At 44.5% G+C, this 22,458-nt stretch overlaps 1 protein-coding gene across 1 annotated transcript in view; it reads left to right on the plus strand.

Annotated features, from left to right (window-relative positions):
* Positions 1-22,458, plus strand: part of LOC124802689 — a 139,371-nt gene that overhangs the window by 77,263 nt on the left and 39,650 nt on the right. The window contains exons 2-4 of the mRNA XM_047263627.1: positions 5,748-6,128; positions 6,228-6,496; positions 7,349-7,509. Of these exons, the coding sequence (XP_047119583.1) occupies positions 5,748-6,128; positions 6,228-6,496; positions 7,349-7,509 (811 nt within the window). The remainder of the gene's footprint in view (positions 1-5,747; positions 6,129-6,227; positions 6,497-7,348; positions 7,510-22,458) is intronic.

Below are 22,458 nucleotides of genomic sequence, written 5' to 3' on the forward strand. Positions count from 1 at the left end.
ACACAGTCGCACAAGAGGCCTGTACAGTGATGTAAACTTGAGGAGGCTTTTACTACTGCTAAATAAGTTGTTGTATAACTGGTCAGTTGCTATTCAAAAATTAATGTTTATTGATTCATTTCAAGCACAGCCCATTATCAGAATGATATTTGGTGATGGTCTGTGCCCAAAATCCATCAGTTAATAAGGAGTTTTGAATAGCAAGTGACAAGTTATTCTAGCAACTTACTCAGCAGTGGCATAAGTCTCCTCAAATTTATGCTGTGTAGCCCAAGCTTTTGTCCTGTTATTGAACAGAAGGTTCACTATGATGTCTGTGATAGAAAATTTCTGTTCCAGCGATCTTTCAGAGTACAAATCATTAATTCCTATCCTGTGTACAAACCTCTTCTCAGTAGTGACTAATGGTCTTACAGGAAGTTGGATCTATAGTCTCACCATCCTTATATGTTGACTTCTGCAGCTGCCATAGTTCTCCCAGCATTAAGGGTCCCAAAGTGCCAACTATGACATTACAAGGAAATCAGGATATGAGGTACATCCATGTGCTTTCCAGTTTACCATTGCAGAAACTTGGGTCATACATTGGTGCCTGCTCATCCACACACAGAACAATAACTGCATAATGAAATGCTTCATGTGCTTGTGACTTAACTGTTCTTAGTATTTGTATCTTACATAAAGTGAAGTACATTGCCACTCATATAATACTTTAAGCAGATGTGAAAATTAAAACTTCATTCCTTTCCCTCAGTAACAGATCATGAGTTGCAGATCATTCCACCATCTAACTACCCCACACAGCTCTAATTTTATTAAAATCAGGATGTGGAAGTGTGGCCAATGGATCAGAAGCACTATCAGCATTGGGACTTGTAGACTTGAACTGCCAATGTGGGGTCAGCTTGAAAATGATGCATTCTGGACAAGACACAGCCTCCAAGTAATGACAGATACTCCTACTTTATGGATCAGACACCACCAATTACTCAATTACACTATACAAATGCATAGCAATCTGAAGCATTCAAATCAACACCTTCTCTTTACTTCCAGAAAAGTGGCCTCAGTTAAAACATTCAGTATTGGCTTGGTTAAAGTCAATCAGCTCAGACATTTGATTACCTTCTCCAATCCTCTCACTGTCACAGACTCAAACATCCTTCATCAGATTACCTTCCATTCAGAGAAACAAAGATATCAGAATACCACATGAGACCAACATTGTACCATTGACACTCTTGCCTGGAATAGAAAACGGAGTGCCACAGCTGCAATCAATAACTTTCAGATTATGAAATAGTCTAGGACTTTGGTCTTCTGGTGAATCCACCTCCTTGTGCCGCCACATTATCGATCACACCAGTCTGACCCCCATGACCCACAAATAAATCTTGTGGCCTTGCTGCAGCTGTGGAACCCTACTGACAGTTGTGCAGATCCTGTCTGAATATCTCTAAGAGTGATTTGTTTACTCTCATCTGAATCCCTTATTGCTGTAGTTTAGCTGGCTGCCAGTTGGGGAGAGGAGTTATATACCACCATGTTTGATACCCAGGAGGGACTTAAAGTTGCTCTGGGTAGAGGTCAGGTTCCACCCCTGGCATTCCAGTTTAAATAACATTTAGCTGGGAAGTCTCAGCTACATCTGCAGAAAGATTACAGACACTTTGAAATAAAGTACATTGACAGTGCACACTGATGAGTAGTGAGCCAGAAAAAAGACAGTTTGGACTTCCAAAATGGTGTCATAGTAACCAGTTGTAGTTGACATAAGAAAATCATAGTGGAATACAAAATAGATCTATATTTATTTCTTAAAAATATGGTACATACTTCAAAGAATAAGAAATTTGTTACTGAACAAAAAAGGTGAAAAACTGAATGTGCAACACATCTAGTCTATCAGATTACTGTATTTAAGCATTCAGTCATTGGTAGCATAGAAAAAGCTAAGAACACAATTTGTGAAATGCATGTAATGTTAATAAACTGAAATGGTACACTGTTTGCTTCAGTTGCTGTAGCAAGTGACTAGAAAGAGAAAAGCCATTAGACAAAGATAACATGACCTGGCTGGAGAAAGACAAGTAAAGAAATAGACCATATCTCAAAACAACCCTCTCAGCATTTGGTTCCAGTGACTGTGTGAGCTCTAAGCCTGGATGGCCAGGTGGAGATTAAACCACCATCCTCCCAAACAAAAGTAAAGTGATTTGACACCATGCCATATCACTCAGTGGTGATGACAGTACACTCCTGTGCAACTGAATTACACATGCTTATTCATTATTGTGTATGCAAACTCCATTTGTCCTGGCAGCTATGACATGTTTGTGTGTGGGCTGAATGGGATTTGGAGTTCTTCAGATTTGTGACCACTCATCCACTGCTCACACCTTAGTGACTGACACTGGATCTGAAGGGAGCACTCATCTTGCTTGATAGCACCCCAGGTCTGCTCAAGAAAACTGAGATAATGAGACAAGAGGGGTCACACAAGAATCTTCTTCTGCTGTGAGTTAACTTGCTGAAGATCCAGACTGTTTTCAGAGTGCTTTTGGTGAACAAATGGATGCATACCATCAGTGTGTCCCACATTTTTAACCACTGAGACGATTTTGGTATACATAGCACATCATATGGTCTTATATCCACTCATTTATTGATATTTACCAATGTACTCACTCATCAGTCCAGGAAACCATTTATACAGCTCAAAGCATGCACCAGCAGTGTTACTGTAACTGTGCTCATCAGTGTCTAGAGGAACACTGTGGCCAAAACTATATTCGTTGATTGGTGTCCACTGTACACTACAAAGAGGCTGTATCTCTGGACAGTACAGCTGCTCATTGGTAGTTGCTGGTCAGAACTAATAGTGAGTGTCATGTGTTACACTGTGATCTGTCTGTCTGATATTACAGTTTGGAATAGTTGCCAATGGCCCTTTCTTTAACATGTCACCCCACAGTCAATTGGCCTGGAGCCAGCAGTTCACTCAGAGCAGAGGTATCCTCTGTACTAATGATAGTGGCGTGTCGGAAGTCCACTAGGTGACCAAATTCTGAAAGCAAGATTTCCCATGTCTTAGCCATTAGAAAAATGAGTGTGATCAAAATGTACTGACATATCACACCTCTTGCTTTTTGTATGGTTGACTTTTGCATACCATTTGGAACAACATTTGATAATCTCTTTGCTATGTGAGGCACCAAATGTTTGTTGCTATGGTGACAGAAGTGATTAACACTGTGACTGTCTATAACTGAATTCGCTGTGAGTGTAGGATGTCTACAGCATCCGGTCTGTTTACAGAGAGTAAACATGCATTTTGCCTTGCTGACACACAAAAATGTTATAAAACTTACATATGTATCTGAAATTGTCATTTTTATTAGTTGGTGTGAACTTATGCAACTGATAAAATGTTAATCTTAAGTTGGTACTTCCTTCCTCTTTACTTCTGATAACCCCTCTATCATTAATCTGTGCAAATGTCCGCAGAGAGGTTAAAAAAATTACATTGCTTTTTGTTTCTGTGATCAGGAAGAAAAACTAATCATGAAACACAATCTAGAATGTTTTCCACTTGACAGTCTCCCTCTGTGTGCTGATCTGGAGGCCAGGGTGGTGGTTTATTTGACATACTTTCTCTCCCAGTGTGGTATGAAACTGTGTTCTGTGCCAATGCAGCTACAGTCAAAAAGTGCAGATAAAGCAAAAGTTTCCAAGCAATTGTGTTTATTAATCTGCTGTTCAGAGCAGCTAAATTAATACTGTAATTTAATAATGTAAACACTGATGTTTACAGTACATTGGTTACAGAAGTTTTAGTGCATTTATGGATATAGCAATATTGTCATATCTGTGTGCTATGCATGCAAATAGCACATGGTGTAAATATGATAAGCAAAAGTGTGACCACTGAATCCAGTGCCACAGTTCACCCAAAAGCAAACACACATGTGTCTTATTAAGTGATATAAATCCACCCAGTGGAAGTTTAAAACATTGAAACTGGTAGTGAAAATAGAGAGAATGGTTACAATAGACTTAAATGTTCAGTTCATGTACAGTACTAAAGTCACACTGGAGCCTAATCTAAAATGTTCAGACTTAGTTTTCTTCAAAAGCTCCCCTAGCACACACAGCATATAAAAAGAAATCGCAGTTTGGACATCAGGAAACAACTGAGAAATTCAACAATTGTGATTTGATATGGATTCATAATGAACTGTTTACTCCTGAAATAAATGTTGCAAGTTGTTGTAAACATGGTAGTAAGTGTACACCATACTGAGAGTGAAATATAGAGTACACCTTTGCTCTACTTTTGGAGTTGTGTGTGACAATTGAAACAGTAACAAACCCTTTCACATCTCATTGTGTGGAATACATGTAAGTTTTTTGTAGGGCTTGAGATATGCTGGAATGGGAAGAGAAGGAGACAGCATTTTAAAAAAAATAATTTTGGGTATTGGGCCACATAATTATAAACTACTAAAGCAACTAAATTGCCACCGTTTTGACTGATTCACTGCATTCCTCTTAAGAAAGAGGCACTCTTTTGACGAGGACCACAGAAAACTGGTTTAAATGTCAGCAGTTTAGGTAGTTTATAATGATGTGGCTCAATACCCAAAATTATTTTTCCAAAGTGACACTGGCTGTGAAACCCTACAAACGTATGTAGGTAACAGAATATTTTATAGTGACAGTATAATCTTAAGATTTGATACAGTAAAAAACATTCTTAAGAAGAGCCGCAGTACCATCTTTTTTAGATAGTATATCTGCAGCAATCATACAAGAAGAGATATAGTGAAGATACTATCTCCCAGGAGTCAAACAAATCTGTAGCAATTTGTGTTCCTCTTCTTTGAGTACATTAAATATCCCTTGTTAGTCCAATTTATTATGGATCCCATTTTTATGAGAAATATTCTAAGGTGGGTCACATGAATGTTCTGTAACACTTATCCTTTCTACATTGATTGCACTTCGCTAGTATTCTACCAATGAAGGAAATATTGTAAAAAGGGTACCGTGTAAGAGACATTGAGTTGTAAACAGCCACAATGAAAAGACTGCTATACCATTAAACTTTTGGCTGGAAGGCATTCTTTTGAAATAGAAAACACACACCCATCCACACAAGCACAAATCAGTTTCTATTTTGGAACAAGGACTTTTGGCTAGAAGCTTAAATGAATAGCAGTCTTTTCACTGTGCTTGCCTATGTGCTTGAGAAGTAATCTATGCTTTTCATAATACTGTTGTTATTCAGTCATGGGCTTTACATTGTTTGAAAATCTACCATTGGCCTTAAATAATATTAAATCTGTCAGTCAAATATCATATAACAATAAATTGTTATGTCTTGTTATTTGTAGATGTAAAATGTATATGTGGATGCTAGATGTTTCCTCAGTTAGAATTTTTACATCTTGAGAAATACAATGACTGAGGTCATCATCCATTAATTTGTCAGAATTGAGATACATCACTGACATAGCTCTGATAGCTTTATTCACTCCAGTCTTGTTACCACTAGTGGATAACACTATCATAGTTGGCAGTTGACAGACGATGCCAGAGATTTGATTACTGTGTCCTCCTAGTATCTAAGAAAATCTTCTTTCTATACAGTCATTAAAGTAGATAGAATTTTTCCACAAATAAAGTGTCAGTTTATTCCCAGATGATACTAAAACAATAGTTAACCATTACTTTTCTCTTTTTAGAATAAACACACCAAAAGTTGAAATGTGCCCTGGAGTACAACACTGCTGCCAGGAGCCACCTCGGAAAACCACAGGAAGTCAAACTCCTACTACACCACCGACGCCGTCAACACCACCGTATGTGGAGCCTGGACCTGTGACACCGACTCCAAAGCCTCCCATCCAAGTTCCTGTGGGACCTGTCAAGTCTGGTTGCGGAGTGAGGCATGGGCTATCACCAGCGACAGACAACAGCACAACATTTGCAGAGTTCCCGTGGATGCTGGTTGTCCAAGTAGCTGTATTCCCAGGGGATGGAAAACCACCTGCCTTTGTCTTCAAATGTGGAGCTTCACTTCTGCACCCACAAGTTGCTCTCACTGCTGCACACTGCGTTAAAAGGTAAGGCTGTATTTTCGAGTAATAATTCTGTTTCACTATTAAAGAGGATACATTAGTTTGTGATAGATTTTAGTAACAAAATATTGCTCCTGATTTCAGGTTGATTCCATCAGATATAAAAGTCAGAGCTGGAATATGGGACTTAACAGCAGCAACGGAACCTTTACCACACCAGGAGCGCAGGGTGATAAAAATAATAAGACATCCTCGATTTGAAGAGAAGACACTCTTCAATGACATAGCACTCCTAGTGCTGGATAAACATTTTGATGAAGCAATGAATGTTGAAGTTATTTGTGTGCCTCCCCCTTCAGTAGATTTCACAGGCCTTCGATGTATTGCAACTGGATGGGGCACATCATCTCCTGGTAATTAGTCATCCAAATGACATCTTTCTCAAAATAGAAACTGCTATTAGCCACAAGTCAAAGATGTTCCCAGAAGGGGAAATACAGTGTTCCCAGAAGGGGAAATATTGCACATGAATGTTTATAGATATGGGGAAAGAGTGGATAATAGAAAGTAAATTCTGAATGAGGTTTTACTTATCAGAACAGGTAATAGTAGGAATAATCAGGACATCTTTATTTATTTTTGTAATAACCAAGTGGTAGAGGCTACAACAGAAAGCATCACACCATTTCCCCTTAATCTACTGACTGTAAGTTGGATAAATATTAACATGTGAAAAGTGGGATGTCTACAACACAACTACTGAGGACATGAAACAAAGAATAATTTACACATTTAGAAAGAACTTATTTCTACTATTTGCAATGAAAAAATATGAATGTTCTTATAGAATTCATCATGCACTGCAAATTAGGGCAATTCTAACCCATGGTTTTGACACTTTGACTTTCTCCTTTCCCTTTGCACTGAAAGCCCACAGCCCACCCTCAGTCAGCCCTACCTGCAGCACTCACTCCTCCCCACTCTTCCTTCCCCATCACCAGCACGCTCAGGAAGTATTTACCAATACTAGGAACTGGTACATAAGTAGAAATGTGATACAGAATCTTCACATTGCTTATTTAGTTGTCTTTAGCATGTGGTGAAAATATTTCCAGTCACCAAAACAAAAAAATCAGTATACATTATTCTACTGTTTTGTTAACATCATTCTAGTTCTTTGACCTGCAATGTACATTACAATCTAAAACATATATGGGAGAGGATTTTGTTGAGATATAACTTAAGTTTTCATTTATTGTTTTAAGATGCTGAGATTGTCCAGACTACAATGAAGAAAGTGGAGCTGCCAGTAGTTTCCCGTGATCACTGTGAAAATGAGCTTCGCTTGACAAGACTTGGACGCTACTTTGAACTCCATGAGAGCTTTATATGTGCTGGTGGTGAGCCACAAGTAGATACCTGCCGTGTAAGTACAGCATAAATTGTAACTACTATTTTTTTTCATTCATGTTTTGCTTACTAGTAATTGAAGACCTAATGTTCTAAATGTGCTAAGTGCCATTTTTTTAAAATTTATTTTATTCACCGTAAAGGAGATACATTCATGCAAGTATATTATATTAGTTTTTCATCATACGGTGAAGGTAAGAAGTTTTAATAGTGACCAACAGATGGTGTTGGAGCTAGCTGCTTGGCCTTCTTCATTCTAAACAGGCTTGCCAATCAGTGGTAAATTGTCACACCAGTTTTACACATGTACTTAATAGATGCCATATTATTATTTTTGTTGTGTTGTGGGCACATTTTTGTTATGGAAAAACAATAGGATGCTAGTAATGTCTGAAAACATTGCTTACCTGTGAAAGTTTGATGGCATAATGCATGTGTTAAAAAGACAGAATATACTAAAAGTTCTGGGAAAAAAATTCCAGCAAAATATGAAAAAAACAGGTATGTATTTTTTATAACTGCATGGTTCCATTCTTGTTGAAACTAGGTTTGACTCTAATGTGATGGGAGAATCAGTGCACAATGTATTCATTTAAGTGTTTTAGTGAAATCTGTTGAATGGAAATGTATCTAGTGTAATAAGAAACTATTTTTCAATATACTGAAACTAATCTCTCCCATTTCAGTTGAATCACAAATGTTGCTTATCATGCAAGTCCTTGTCAAATGAATTAAGAACAAATTTATTTTGTGACTTCTGTAATCAAAATGAAACAATGAAAGGCTCATTTTTAAGGGGATTAATGAAAATACTATTAGTCTCAAGGCAGCACAGTGGTATATTGAACCTGAGAGTAGCTGTCATCAATATAGTATAATGTACATGGTTCATCTACATCTACATCTATACTCCACGAGCCACCTTACGGTGTGTGGCGGAGGGTACTTATTGTACCACTATCTGATCCCCCCTTCCCTGTTCCATTCACGAATTGTGCGTGGGAAGAACGACTGCTTGTAAGTCTCCGTATTTGCTCTAATTTCTCGGATCTTTTCGTTGTGATCATTACGCGAGATATATGTGGGCGGTAGTAATATGTTGCCCATCTCTTCCCGGAATGTGCTCTCTGGTAATTTCGATAATAAACCTCTCCGTATTGTGTAACGCCTTTCTTGAAGTGTCCGCCACTGGAGCTTGTTCAGCATCTCCGTAACGCTCTCGCGCTGACTAAATGTCCCCATGACGAATCGCGCTGCTTTTCGCTGGATCTTGCAATGGTACTGTTCCTACCGCATCACCATCAGCAGGTTCTTACTGATTTATGTAATGACAATCCTATATGACAATTCCTATATCATGTATACAGGGTGTTACAAAAAGGTACGGCCAAACTTTCAGGAAACATTCCTCACACACAAAGAAAGAAAATACGTTATGTGGACATGCGTCTGGAAACTCTTACTTTCTGTGTTAGAGCTCATTTTATTACTTCTCTTCAAATCACATTAATCATGGAATGGAAACACACAGCAACAGAATGTACCAGTGTGACTTCAAACACTTTCTTACAGGAAATGTTCAAAATGTCCTCCGGTAGCGAGGATACATGCATTCACCCTCCATCGAATGGAATCCCTGATGTGTTGATGCAGCCCTGGATAATGGCGTATTGTATCAGAGCCGTCCACAATACGAGCATGAAGAGTCTCTACATTTGGTACCGGGGTTGCATGGACAAGAGCTTTCAAGTGGCCCCATAAATGAGTCAAGAGGGTTGAGGTCAGGAGAGCGTGGAGGCCATGGAATTGGTCTGCCTCTACCAATCCATCGGTCACCGAATCTGTTAAGTGTACGAACACTTCAACTGAAATGTTCAGGCGCTCCATCGTGCATGAACCACATGTTGTGTCGTACTTGCAAAGACACATGTTCCAGCAGCACAGGTAGAGTATCCCATATGAAATCATGATAACGTGCTCCATTGAGCGTAGGTGGAGGAACATGGGGCACAATCAAGGCATCACCAACAATGCCCGCCCAAACGTTCACAGAAAATCTGTGTTGATGATGTGATTGCACAATTGCATGCGGATTCTTGTCAGCCCACACATGTTGGTTGTGAAAATTTACAATTTGATCATGTTGGAATGAAGCCTCATCTATAAAGAGAACATTTGCACTGAAATGAGGATTGACACATTGTTGGATGAACCGTTCGCAGAAGTGTACCCGTGGAGGCCAATCAGCTGCTGATAGTGCCTGCACATGCTGTACATGGTACGGAAACAACTGGTTCTCCCGTAGCACTCTCCATACAGTGACATGGTGAATGTTACCTTGTACAGCAGCAACTTCTCTGACGCTGACATTAGGGTTATCGTCAACTGCACAAAGAATTGCCTCGTCCATTGTAGGTGTCCTCGTCATTCTAGGTCTTCCCCAGACATGAGTCATATGCTGGAATGTTCCGTGCTCCCTAAGATGCCGATCAATTGCTTCGAACGTCTTCCTGTCGGGACACCTTCGTTCTGGATATGTCTCAATAAAAACGTACCGCACGATGGCTATTGCCCCGTGCTAATCCACACATCAAATGGGCATCTGCCAACTCTGCATTTGTAAACATTGTACTGACTGCAAAACCACGTTCGTGATGAACACAACCTGTTGATGCTACGTACTGATGTGCTTGATGCTAGTACTGTAGAGCAATGAGTCGCGTGTCCAACACAAGCACCGAAGTCAGCATTACCTTCCTTCAATTGGGCCAACTAGTGGTGAATCGAGGAAGTACAGTACATACTGATGAAACTAAAATGAGCTCTAACATGGAAATTAAGCGTGTTTGGACACATGTCCACATAACATCTTTTCTTTATTTGTGTGTGAGGAAGGTTTCCTGAAAGTTTGGCCGTACCTTTTTTTAACACCCTGTGTGATAAAATGGATAATAATGAATTGAATTGAATTATAGTGCAAACTGAAGATATTTGTTGCCTATTGCTTACATCTGTTACAATTGAGTAAATTTTTTGTTTTCAACCATTACAGCTTGACATCTCTGTTGGCTTTAGCCCATTTAGTCTGAATAAGGTAATGTGTAAGACACATTCTACTCTCACATTTTAAATTTTTTTTCTGGACAATGAAATGAGATTTTCACTGTATTTGCAGCACAGTTTGTTTTTAGGATGCTAATAAATGCATTAATATAATAAAATGTGTGTTCTAATATTGTATGTCTACATCTACATCTACATCTACATCTACATTTATATTCCGCAAGCCACCAAATGGTGTGTGGTGGAGGGCACTTTACGTGCCAGTGTCATTACCTCCCTTTCCTGTTCCAGTCGCGTATGGTTCGCGGGAAGAACGACTGTCTGAAAGTCTCCGTGCATGCTCTAATCTCTCTAATTTTACATTCGTGATCTACTCGGGAGGTATAAGTAGGGGGAAGCAATATATTCGATACCTCATCCAGAAACGCATCCTCTCGAAACCTGGCGAGCAAGCTACACCGCGATGCAGAGCGCCTCTCTTGCAGAGTCTGCCACTTGAGTTTATTAAACATCTCCGTAACGCTATCACGGTTACCGAATAACCCTGTGACGAAACGCGCCGCTCTTCTTTGGATCTTCTCTATCTCCTCCGTCAACCCGATCTGGTAGGGATCCCACACTGATGAGCAATACTCAAGTATAGGTCGAACGAGTGTTTTGTAAGCCACCTCCTTTGTTGATGGACTACATTTTCTAAGCACTCTCCCAATGAATCTCAACCTGGTACCCGCCTTACCAACAATTAATTTTATATGATCATCCCACTTCAAATCGTTCTGCACACATACTCCCAGATATTTTACAGAAGTAACTTCTACCAGTGTTTGTTCCGCTATCATATAATCACACAATAAAGGATCCTTCTTTCTATGTATTCGCAATACATTACATTTGTCTATGTTAAGGGTCAGTTGCCACTCCCTGCACCAAGTGCCAATCCGCTGCAGATCTTCGTGCATTTCGCTACAATTTTCTAATGCTGCAACTTCTCTGAATACTACAGCATCATCCATGAAAAGCCGCATGGAACTTCCAACACTATCTACTAGGTCATTTATATATATATTGTGAAAAGCAATGGTCCCATAACACTCCCCTGTGGCACGCCAGAGGTTACTTTAACGTCTGTAGACGTCTCTCCATTGATAACAACATGCTGTGTTCTGTTTGCTAAAAACTCTTCAATCCAGCCACACAGCTGGTCAGATATTCCGTAGGCTCTTACTTTGTTTATCAAGCGACAGTGCGGAACTGTATCGAACGCCTTCCGGAAATCAAGAAAAATAGCATCTACCTGGGAGCCTGTATCTAATATTTTCTGGGTCTCATGAACAAATAAAGCGAGTTGGGTCTCTCACAATCGCTGTTTCCGGAATCCATGTTGATTCCTACATAGTAGATTCTGGGTTTCCAAAAACGACATGATACTCGAGCAAAAAACATGTTCTAAAATTCTACAACAGATCGACGTCAGAGATATAGGTCTATAGTTTTGCGCATCTGCTCGAAGACCCTTCTTGAAGACTGGGACTATCTGTGCTCTTTTCCAATCATTTGGAACCCTCCGTTCCTCTAGAGACTTGCGGTACACAGCTGTTAGAAGGGGGGCCAAGTTCTTTCGCGTACTCTGTGTAGAATCGAACTGGTATCCCGTCAGGTCCAGTGGACTTTCCTCTATTGAGTGATTCCAGTTGCTTTTCTATTCCTTGGACGCTTATTTCGATGTCAGCCATTTTTTCGTTTGTGCGAGGATTTAGAGAAGGAACTGCAGTGCGGTCTTCCTCTGTGAAACAGCTTTGGAAAAAGGTGTTTAGTATTTCAGCTTTACGCGTGTTATCTTCTGTTTCAATGCCATCATCATCCCGTAGTGTCTGGATATGCTGTTTCGAGCCACTTACTGATTTAACGTAAGACCAGAACTTCCTAGGATTTTCTGTCAAGTCGGTACATAGAATTTTACTTTTGAATTCACGGAATGCTTCACGCATAGCCCTCCTTACACTAACTTTGACATTGTTTAGCTTCTGTTTGTCTGAGAGGTTTTGGCTGCGTTTAAACTTGGAGTGGAGCCCTCTTTGCTTTCGCAGTAGTTTCCTAACTTTGTTGCTGTACCACGGTGGGTTTTTCCCGTCCCTCACAGTTTTACTCGGCACGTACCTGTCTAAAACGCATTTTACGATTGCCTTGAACTTTTCCATAAACACTCAACATTGTCAGTGTCGGAACAGAAATTTTCGTTTTGATCTGTTAGGTAGTCTGAAATCTGCCTTCTATTACTCTTGCTAAACAGATAAACCTTCCTCCCTTTTTTATATTCCTATTAACTTCCATATTCTGGGATGCTGCAACGGCCTTATGATCACTGATTCCCTGTTCTGTACATACAGAGTCGAAAAGTTTGGGTCTGTTTGTTATCAGTAGGTCCAAGATGTTATCTCCACGAGTCGGTTCTCTGTTTAATTGCTCGAGGTAATTTTCGGATAGTGCACTCAGTATAATGTCACTCGATGCTCTGTCTCTACCACCCATCCTAAACATGTGTGTGTCCCAGTCTATATCTGGTAAATTGAAATCTCCACCTAAGACTATAACATGCTGAGAAAATTTATGTGAAATGTATTCCAAATTTTCTCTCAGTTGTTCTGCCACTAATGCTGCTGGGTCGGGAGGTCGGTAAAAGGAGCCAATTATTAACCTAGTTCGGTTGTTGAGTGTAACCTCCACCCATAATAATTCACAGGAACTATCCACTTCTACTTCACGACAGGATAAACTACTACTAACAGCGACGAACACTCCACCACTGGTTGCATGCAATCTATCCTTTCTAAACACCGTCTGTACCTTTGTAAAAATTTCGGCAGAATTTATCTATGGCTTCAGCCAGCTTTCTGTGCCTATAACGATTTCAGCTTCGGTGCTTTCTATCAGCACTTGAAGTTCCGGTACTTTACCAACGCAGCTTCGACAGTTGACAATTACAATACCGATTGCTGCTTGGTCCCCGCATGTCCTGACTTTGCCCCGCACCCGTTGAGGCTGTTGCCCTTTCTGTACTTGCCCAAGGCCATCTAACCTAAAAAACCACCCAGCCCACGCCACACAACCGTGTAGCCGCTTGTTGCGTGTAGTGGACTCCTGACCTATCCAGCGGAACCCGAAACCCCACCACCCTATGGCGCAAGTCGAGGAATCTGCAGCCCACACGGTCGCAGAACCGTCTCAGCCTCTGATTCAGACCCTCCACTCGGCTCTGTACCAAAGGTCCGAAGTCAGTCCTGTTGACGATGCTGCAGATGGTGAGCTCTGCTTTCATCCCGCTACCGAGACTGGCAGTCTTCACCAAATCAGATAGCCGCCAGAAGCCAGAGAGGATTTCCTCCGATCCATAGCGACACACATCATTGGTGCCGACATGAGCGACCACCTGCAGATGGGTGCACCCTGTACCCTTCATTGCATCCGGAAGGACCCTTTCCACATCTGGAATGACTCCCCCCGGTATGCACACGGAGTGCACATTGGTTTTCTTCCCCCCTCTTGCTGCCATTTCCCTAAGGGGCCCCATTACGTGCCTGACATTGGAGCTCCCAACTACCAGTAAGCCCACCCTCTGCGACTGCCCGGATCTTGCAGACTGAGGGGCAACCTCTGGAACAGGACAAGCAGCCATGTCAGGCTGAAGATCAGTATCAGCCTGAGACAGAGCCTGAAACTGGTTCGTCAGACAAACTGGAGAGGCTTTCCGTTCAGCCCTCCGGAATGTCTTTCCCCCCCTGCCACACCTTGAGACGACCTCCCACTCTACCACAAGTGAGGGATCAGCCTCAATGCGGGCAGTATCCCTGGCAACCACAGTCGTAGTCCGATCAGGGGATGCGTGGGATGAGCTGGCCGTCCCCGACAAACCCCCATCCGGACCCCCACAGTGATGCCCATTGGCAACAGCCTCAAGCTGTGTGACCGAAGCCAACACTGCCTGAGGCTGGGAGCGAAGGGATGCCAACTCAGCCTGCATCCAAACACAGCAGTTGCATTGTCATACAATACTGTTTTTTGTTATATCTCAAAACATTAATTTTGGTCCTTAGCATGTTCAGAATATTAGGTCTTCAGTTGTTATTGAGATAGTCGCTTTTTGGTGCAGTGTAACATTAAAAATTTGGTATTAAATTTTATTAAATTAAATAATTAAATAAACCAAAAACATTAAAATCGAGATTTACTCATAATTTAAACGTGATTAAAACATGGAAGAACAGTTAAAAGAATACAAACCATCTTTAAAAGAAGTTTAGGATGAATGCCAACAAAACTAAAACAAGACTAATGGAATTCCAAAGAACAGTAATTTATTAAGATGAAGTACACTGTGTGTTCCATTTATCTGATGACTGTGTGGAACCTTTGAACTGAATAGCAGTTCATCAAGACACCAGACAGACACAAAACAGGATGAAAAATTTGAGTATAGAAATGCACATAACCTCCACCCAGGAAACAGCTCTTCACAAATACACAATATTTTCTTCATGGTTAGTTTACAGATGACATGCCATCAAAAAATGTAAAAAAGAGAACAAAAACCAGTGTACAACAATACAGCTCATTTAGTGATATAATTTTGAGATGAGCATCTATACTAAACAAAGCAAATTGCACATATTGTAATTCTTAGTCCTACAACAGTCAAATTATTATAATTTGATATTGTACTCTACAGAAATGAAAATTTGACCCACAGAATGACACACACGTCGAAACAGGTCTTGGTAAAAAAAAATAAATAAACTAATTGTTTGGATAAGGTCGATTTTCAAAACAACCCAATTTTTAAATCACAAACATGGAAGAACATCAAGAGGAGCTTCAAATATTAGTAAAATGTGTAAGACACCAAACTTTCAGTTCATGGGACAGTCACCAGCTGGCCGGTGTGGCCGAGCGGTTCTAGGCACTACTGTCTGGAATCTCGCGATCGCTACGGTCGCAGGTTCGAATCCTGCCTCGGGCATGGATGTGTGTGCAGTTCTTAGGTTAGTTAGGTTTAAGAAGTTCTAGGGGACTGATGACCTCAGATGATAAGTCCCATAGTGCTCAGAGCCATTTGAAATTTGAATTTGAACAGTCACCAGCTGCACAACCGGCAAGCCAGAAAGTACAGAAGGAATACTCCCGTGAAGACTTCCTACGTACTCCAGCCAACCAACATCTGAGTCTCCCTCTGCCAACCAAAAAAGCTCCAAGAAGGCACATGGTCTTCTCCATTGCTGTCTTGAAGATCCTCTTTGGTTTTTCCATGTGATATCCTTGCCTGGCTGACCTCCAATTCACTGGTGTGCACCACCAACTGTTTTTCTGCTCTGGACTCCACAAGCTTACAGAAGAATGCAAACACTTCTGTAGATGTCATGGAGCAGGACCATCCTGCCTCTGTGCCCTGTAGCATTGTCTTCAAAGGCTGGCACTTGGCAGCTGCCGAGATGACACCCCTTCATTTTTTCCTCATCATGACTCCCCTCCAATGGAACATTCACAGTTTTCAGTCCAACAAAAGGATTTACAGCTGCTTGCAGAATTGCAGTGTCCACTTGTTCTCTGCCTTCAGGAAACCAAAATTGCATCCTCATGGTTGCCTTCAGCTCTTGCATTTCTTCCCAGTCGCCCCCCCTCCCCCCCCCCCCTTCACCTCTGAGGATGGTGTTCAGTTACATGGGGAACTTGTGGTGGTGGTGGTGGTGGTGGTGGTGGACCCATCTCCCTGACAACCCGCCTTCAAGCTGTTGCAGTTTGCCTTTTCCTTACTCACTTGAAATTTTCACTTTGTACCATTTACATCCTTCCATCACTTAATGTCACCAGGGCAGACTTCCTCCAGTTTATTGGGCAACTAACTCACCCCTTTCTGCTGCTCAGTGACTTTAATGTGCACCATCCCCTTTGGGGTTCTCCCAGAACCTGTCAGAGGTGCCCTCTTGGCTGACCTTCTCAGTTAACTTAACAGAGGAGCATCCACATTCCTTTCAGACCCCACTCACATTTATTTCCAGTAGAAGCTATTCTTCTGCACAGGTTCTAGCATGATAAAAAAAATAGGTTAAATACATTTGAATGTTTTTAAATTTTAATCTGATATATACATTTTGTGTTTCATACTAGAATGTCGTGTTCCCAGTTTGGCACAGCTTTGCCATAGGAAACACGAAAGTGGTCGAAGACGTCCGTCTTCTGGTCGGCTCCTGATCGTTGTCAGGAGGAGGCTAGTTTTTGATTACGCAAAGACTTCTATTATTTGGAAAAGAACAACCCGGATTTCTTTACGTGACCAGGATGAATTTTATAATTACCTAAGGCACTTTTAACAATGAACAATAAAAAAAAATTGCATTCGCAAATGAAATCATTAATAAATGGGGCAGCTATGAGTTGTATAGAAGACAAGGAGCGGCCTTCTGTCTACGACCAGGATGCTGCAGTATTCTCTGCTGTAGTAAAGGCTGTTTGATATTTACAAAAATCACATGTAGGTAAAAAAATATAAAGGAAAAGAATATAATAAAAATCTGGCAAACACTAAATATATTCAAACAATTCTCACTAGCAAATTAGGGCTTACTTATAAACATTATAACTTACATAAGTACTTTTCTAACTGTATGGTGTGATCAGATTTCAGCCTGCCTTGTGCTGTCTCCGTGGTTCACATTTTTGTAGCAAATTACTTTTCTCCTTCGTTAAAGACAATTTTTGCACTGTTCAACACCTTCATAACAATAACTCGCCGATTTACAGTTTCAAACATAAATTACTTGAATTTTATTAATTAATAATGTTGTCTGCACGCTGGCAAGACCGCTCACTTTTATAGCTTTAAGTCGACCTTCTTTACGTTTTCACATTACAAGCAGAAGTACATTAAAATCTGAAGATCTATGAAAGTTTTTTACTGTCATCTTTTATTTAGATCGAAGTGGAATGTCAGTTCAGCTTCTGTTAAAATGTTTCTTTGACTGCACAATCAATGTATTAGCGTCCGCGCTAGATGCGCATCTTTACAGTTACATAAATTATATAAAACAAATGTCTTTCAAAGAATTGGTCTCCTCTCATAAGTTGATCATTTAACATACAGATAGGTGAATGCCTTTCCAAGGGTACTCACAGCTTTCATACTACGGAAATCCCAATAATATTACATCGCTTCCCGTGGGCCGAGTAATAATTCTGAAAGATCATTAAGACTCACACGCAGACGTAATATTATTGGATTCACATACTTAGTGAATGAAGTATTTAACGATCTCTCCTTGCAGGGAGCAAAACAAACACAACATAAGGCATATAGAGTTATATACGTTTCACACTAAGTTGTCAAAGCTATTCCCTAAATCAATCCAGGCAAATGCCAGGATGGTTCCTCTGAAAGGGCACGGCCGACTTCCTTCCACATCCTTCCCTAATCCGATGAGACCGATGACCATGCTGTCTGGTCTCCATCCCCAAACCAACCAACTAACTAACCGTCAAAGCTACTCACAGTTGCTTGATCATTAACGAACTTGGTTGTGGCATGATGCCATCATAAGTGTTAAAGGATTTAACATAGGTTCCTTTTTTTCAGGTGTTATCAAGAAATACTCTCATTCAATCAATAGAAACATTAAAATTCGAACATAGCTCCAAGTACAAATCAAATACACGTACAGATACATATATACAAAAATATCGACAAGCAAAAAAATTCGATCACAGTATTGCTGCATTTCTGCCAATTTTGAACAGAACATGAAACTTTTATCAGTATTTCTCGTAGCAACATCACTCTTCACTTTGTGTTGGGAGTATTTGTCATGAACTCGTGTGATTCTCACAGGGGAATTCTTTCATCACCTTTCACTTTTCACTGCACTAAAACTGGGATCACCTTTTCACATTCTGGTGGAAAACACTGGGAATTTCACTATGTGATGGGGAAGTGATATTTCTTGACTCAATGATCCATTGGGTCATGTCGGGAAACAGGAAAGATGATGACTGGTACAATGACGAATGCCCCCCAGAGGGTCCACAACTCTTTTGTGGATACGTGCGTGGCAAGCACGGCGTCCCGAGCTATTGGACCCTTCTTTCTCTCCAGGGCTGCATTTCCCCCCACCTTGCTCCTTCCCCCCCACCTTGCTCCTTCCCCCCCACCTTGCTCCTTCCCCCCCACCTTGCTCCTTCCCCCCCACCTTGCTCCTTCCCCCCCACCTTGCTCCTTCCCCCCCACCTTGCTCCTTCCCCCCCACCTTGCTCCTTCCCCCCCACCTTGCTCCTTCCCCCCCACCTTGCTCCTTCCCCCCCACCTTGCTCCTTCCCCCCCACCTTGCTCCTTCCCCCCCACCTTGCTCCTTCCCCCCCACCTTGCTCCTTCCCCCCCACCTTGCTCCTTCCCCCCCACCTTGCTCCTTCCCCCCCACCTTGCTCCTTCCCCCCCACCTTGCTCCTTCCCCCCCACCTTGCTCCTTCCCCCCCACCTTGCCCCTTCCCCCCCACCTTGCCCCTTCCCCCCCACCTTGCTCCTTCCCCCCCCACCTTGCTCCTTCCCCCCCCCCCACCTTGCTCCTTCCCCCCCCCCACCTTGCTCCTTCCCCCCCCACCTTGCTCCTTCCCCCCCCCACCTTGCTCCTTCCCCCCCACCTTGCTCCTTCCCCCCCACCTTGCTCCTTCCCCCCACCTTGCTCCTTCCCCCCCACCTTGCTCCTTCCCCCCCACCTTGCTCCTTCCCCCCCACCTTGCTCCTTCCCCCCCACCTTGCTCCTTCCCCCCCACCTTGCTCCTTCCCCCCCACCTTGCTCCTTCCCCCCCACCTTGCTCCTTCCCCCCCACCTTGCTCCTTCCCCCCCACCTTGCTCCTTCCCCCCCCACCTTGCTCCTTCCCCCCCCCACCTTGCTCCTTCCCCCCCCACCACCTTGCTCCTTCCCCCCCACCACCTTGCTCCTTCCCCCCCACCACCTTGCTCCTTCCCCCCCACCACCTTGCTCCTTCCCCCCCACCACCTTGCTCCTTCCCCCCCACCACCTTGCTCCTTCCCCCCCACCACCTTGCTCCTTCCCCCCCACCACCTTGCTCCTTCCCCCCCCACCACCTTGCTCCTTCCCCCCCCACCACCTTGCTCCTTCCCCCCCCCCCACCACCTTGCTCCTTCCCCCCCCACCACCTTGCTCCTTCCCCCCCCCACCACCTTGCTCCTTCCCCCCCCCCACCACCTTGCTCCTTCCCCACCACCTTGCTCCTTCCCCCCACCTTGCTCCTTCCCCCCCACCTTGCTCCTTCCCCCCCCCCACCTTGCTCCTTCCCCCCCCCACCTTGCTCCTTCCCCCCCCACCTTGCTCCTTCCCCCCCCACCTTGCTCCTTCCCCCCCACCATGCTCCTTCCCCCCACCTTGCTCCTTCCCCCCCCACACCTTGCTCCTTCCCCCCCACCTTGCTCCTCCCCCCCACCTTGCTCCTTCCCCCCCCCCACCTTGCTCCTTCCCCCCCCCCCACCTTGCTCCTTCCCCCCCCCACCTTGCTCCTTCCCCCCCCCCACCTTGCTCCTTCCCCCCCCCCACCTTGCTCCTTCCCCCCCCCCCCCCCCCCACCTTGCTCCTTCCCCCCCCCACCTTGCTCCTTCCCCCCCCCCCCCCCCCCACCTTGCTCCTTCCCCCCCCCCCCACCACCTTGCTCCTTCCCCACCACCTTGCTCCTTCCCCCCACCTTGCTCCTTCCCCCCCACCTTGCTCCTTCCCCCCCCCCACCTTGCTCCTTCCCCCCCCCACCTTGCTCCTTCCCCCCCCACCTTGCTCCTTCCCCCCCCCACCTTGCTCCTTCCCCCCCACCATGCTCCTTCCCCCCACCTTGCTCCTTCCCCCCCCACACCTTGCTCCTTCCCCCCCACCTTGCTCCTCCCCCCCACCTTGCTCCTTCCCCCCCCCCACCTTGCTCCTTCCCCCCCCCACCTTGCTCCTTCCCCCCCCCACCTTGCTCCTTCCCCCCCCCCACCTTGCTCCTTCCCCCCCCCCACCTTGCTCCTTCCCCCCCCCCCCCCACCTTGCTCCTTCCCCCCCCCCACCTTGCTCCTTCCCCCCCCCCCCACCTTGCTCCTTCCCCCCCACCATGCTCCTTCCCCCCCACCTTGCTCCTTCCCCCCCCACCTTGCTCCTTCCCCCCCCCACCTTGCTCCTTCTTCCCCCCCACCTTGCTCCTTCCCCCCCACCTTGCTCCTCCCCCCCACCTTGCTCCTCCCCCCCCCACCTTGCTCCTTCCCCCCCCCCACCTTGCTCCTCCCCCCCATTGCTCCTCCCCCCCCATTGCTCCTCCCCCCCCATTGCTCCTTCCCCCCCATTGCTCCTTCCCCCTCCCCCACATTGCTCCTCCCCCCCCGCTCCTCCCCCCCACCTCGCTCCTTCCCCTCCCCCCTCCCCCCTCCCTGCTCCCCCCTCCAGGGGGTCCACAACTCTTTTGTGGATACGTGCGTGGCGAGCACGGGGCCCCGAGCCATTGCAGCCTTCTTTCTCTCCCGGGCCGCATTTCCTTTCCCTTCCCCTCCTTTCCCCTCCATGCTCCTTTCCCCTCCATGCTCCTTTCCCCTCGCCCTCTCCTCTCCCTCTATTGGTGTCTTTGTTTATGTTGGCCCCGCTATCCTCTTGGTTCTGTTGGTTTTACACTCTGGCTTTGTTGCGTAATCGTCTCCTCCTTTTGGCATTCCTTGGTCCCCCTCTGGTGTTTGACCTCCATTACAAAATTTCTCCTCCGTAGTGTGAGCCATTTGGGGAAGAGCACCTTACCTAGTGTCTCCGACGTGCGTCCTCCTAGTACATTCCACCTTTTCTTTCACGTCATTGTTTGATGCTAGGGTGCATAGCCAGCACGGTAGCCAGCCCGTGTGGTGGGGTCGCTATGTACCCTTTTGGTTGAGCCCCCTGAACACACAGGGATCACACTTCTGATACCTGAGCTGTGACCTCCTCATGCATGCCTTGGAGTGGTTGCTCGTCATCCTGGAGCATCGGAACTCCCGGCAATGGCCGCCGTGCCAGACGGTCCTTGCTGTGGCTGGGTGGCGCCCGTGAGGAGAGCCCCTGATCGGAGTGGGTGGTATCAGGGCGGACGCTATGCAGATGAAACGCATACGGGTCCAAAACTCTGGCCGTTCTTCTGCGGCCGTCTTCCCTTCCATGGCTACCCCCTGGGAAGAGGGTCAGGCCTGTTGGCTAGGGGAGAAATCTTTCCCCCGTTATCTAGTTTGCACCAAGACTGGGGGGAATACTTTCACCAATACCAAACCTTTATTCTGTATGGGACACATTGAAGACAAGTTTGGCGAAGTGGACTCCCTGAGCAAGATGCGGTCGGGTTCGTTGCTGATAAAAACCGCTTCAGCTGCCCAATCTGCGGCCCTTTGTGCCTGTACCCATCTTGGCACAATTCCTGTGTCCATTACCCCTCACCAGTCTCTAAATATGGTACAAGGTGTGATTTTTCACAGGGACCTCATCCTTCAAACGGATGAGGAACTTCGGGACAATCTCGGACGGCGGGGTGTTCACTTTGTTTGGCGTGTTCAGAAGGGTCCTAAAGATAATCGTATTGATACTGGTGCCTTTATCCTGGCCTTTGAAGGGGATACCCTTCCTGAGAAAGTTAAGATTATGGTGTATCATTGTGATGTGAAGCCGTACATCCCACCTCCTATGAGGTGTTTTAAGTGCTTGCGTTTTGGCCACATGTCTTCTCGCTGTTCTCAGGACCCTCTCTGTGGTGACTGTGGACGTCCACTCCATGAGGGGAGTCCCTGTGTTCCCCCTCCTGTATGTGTAAATTGTCATGGTAGTCATTCTCCACGTTCACCAGATTGCCCAGTATATAAGAAAGAAAAAA

The sequence above is a fragment of the Schistocerca piceifrons genome, chromosome 6 (assembly GCF_021461385.2).
Source record: "Schistocerca piceifrons isolate TAMUIC-IGC-003096 chromosome 6, iqSchPice1.1, whole genome shotgun sequence".
Taxonomy (NCBI): domain Eukaryota; kingdom Metazoa; phylum Arthropoda; class Insecta; order Orthoptera; family Acrididae; genus Schistocerca; species Schistocerca piceifrons.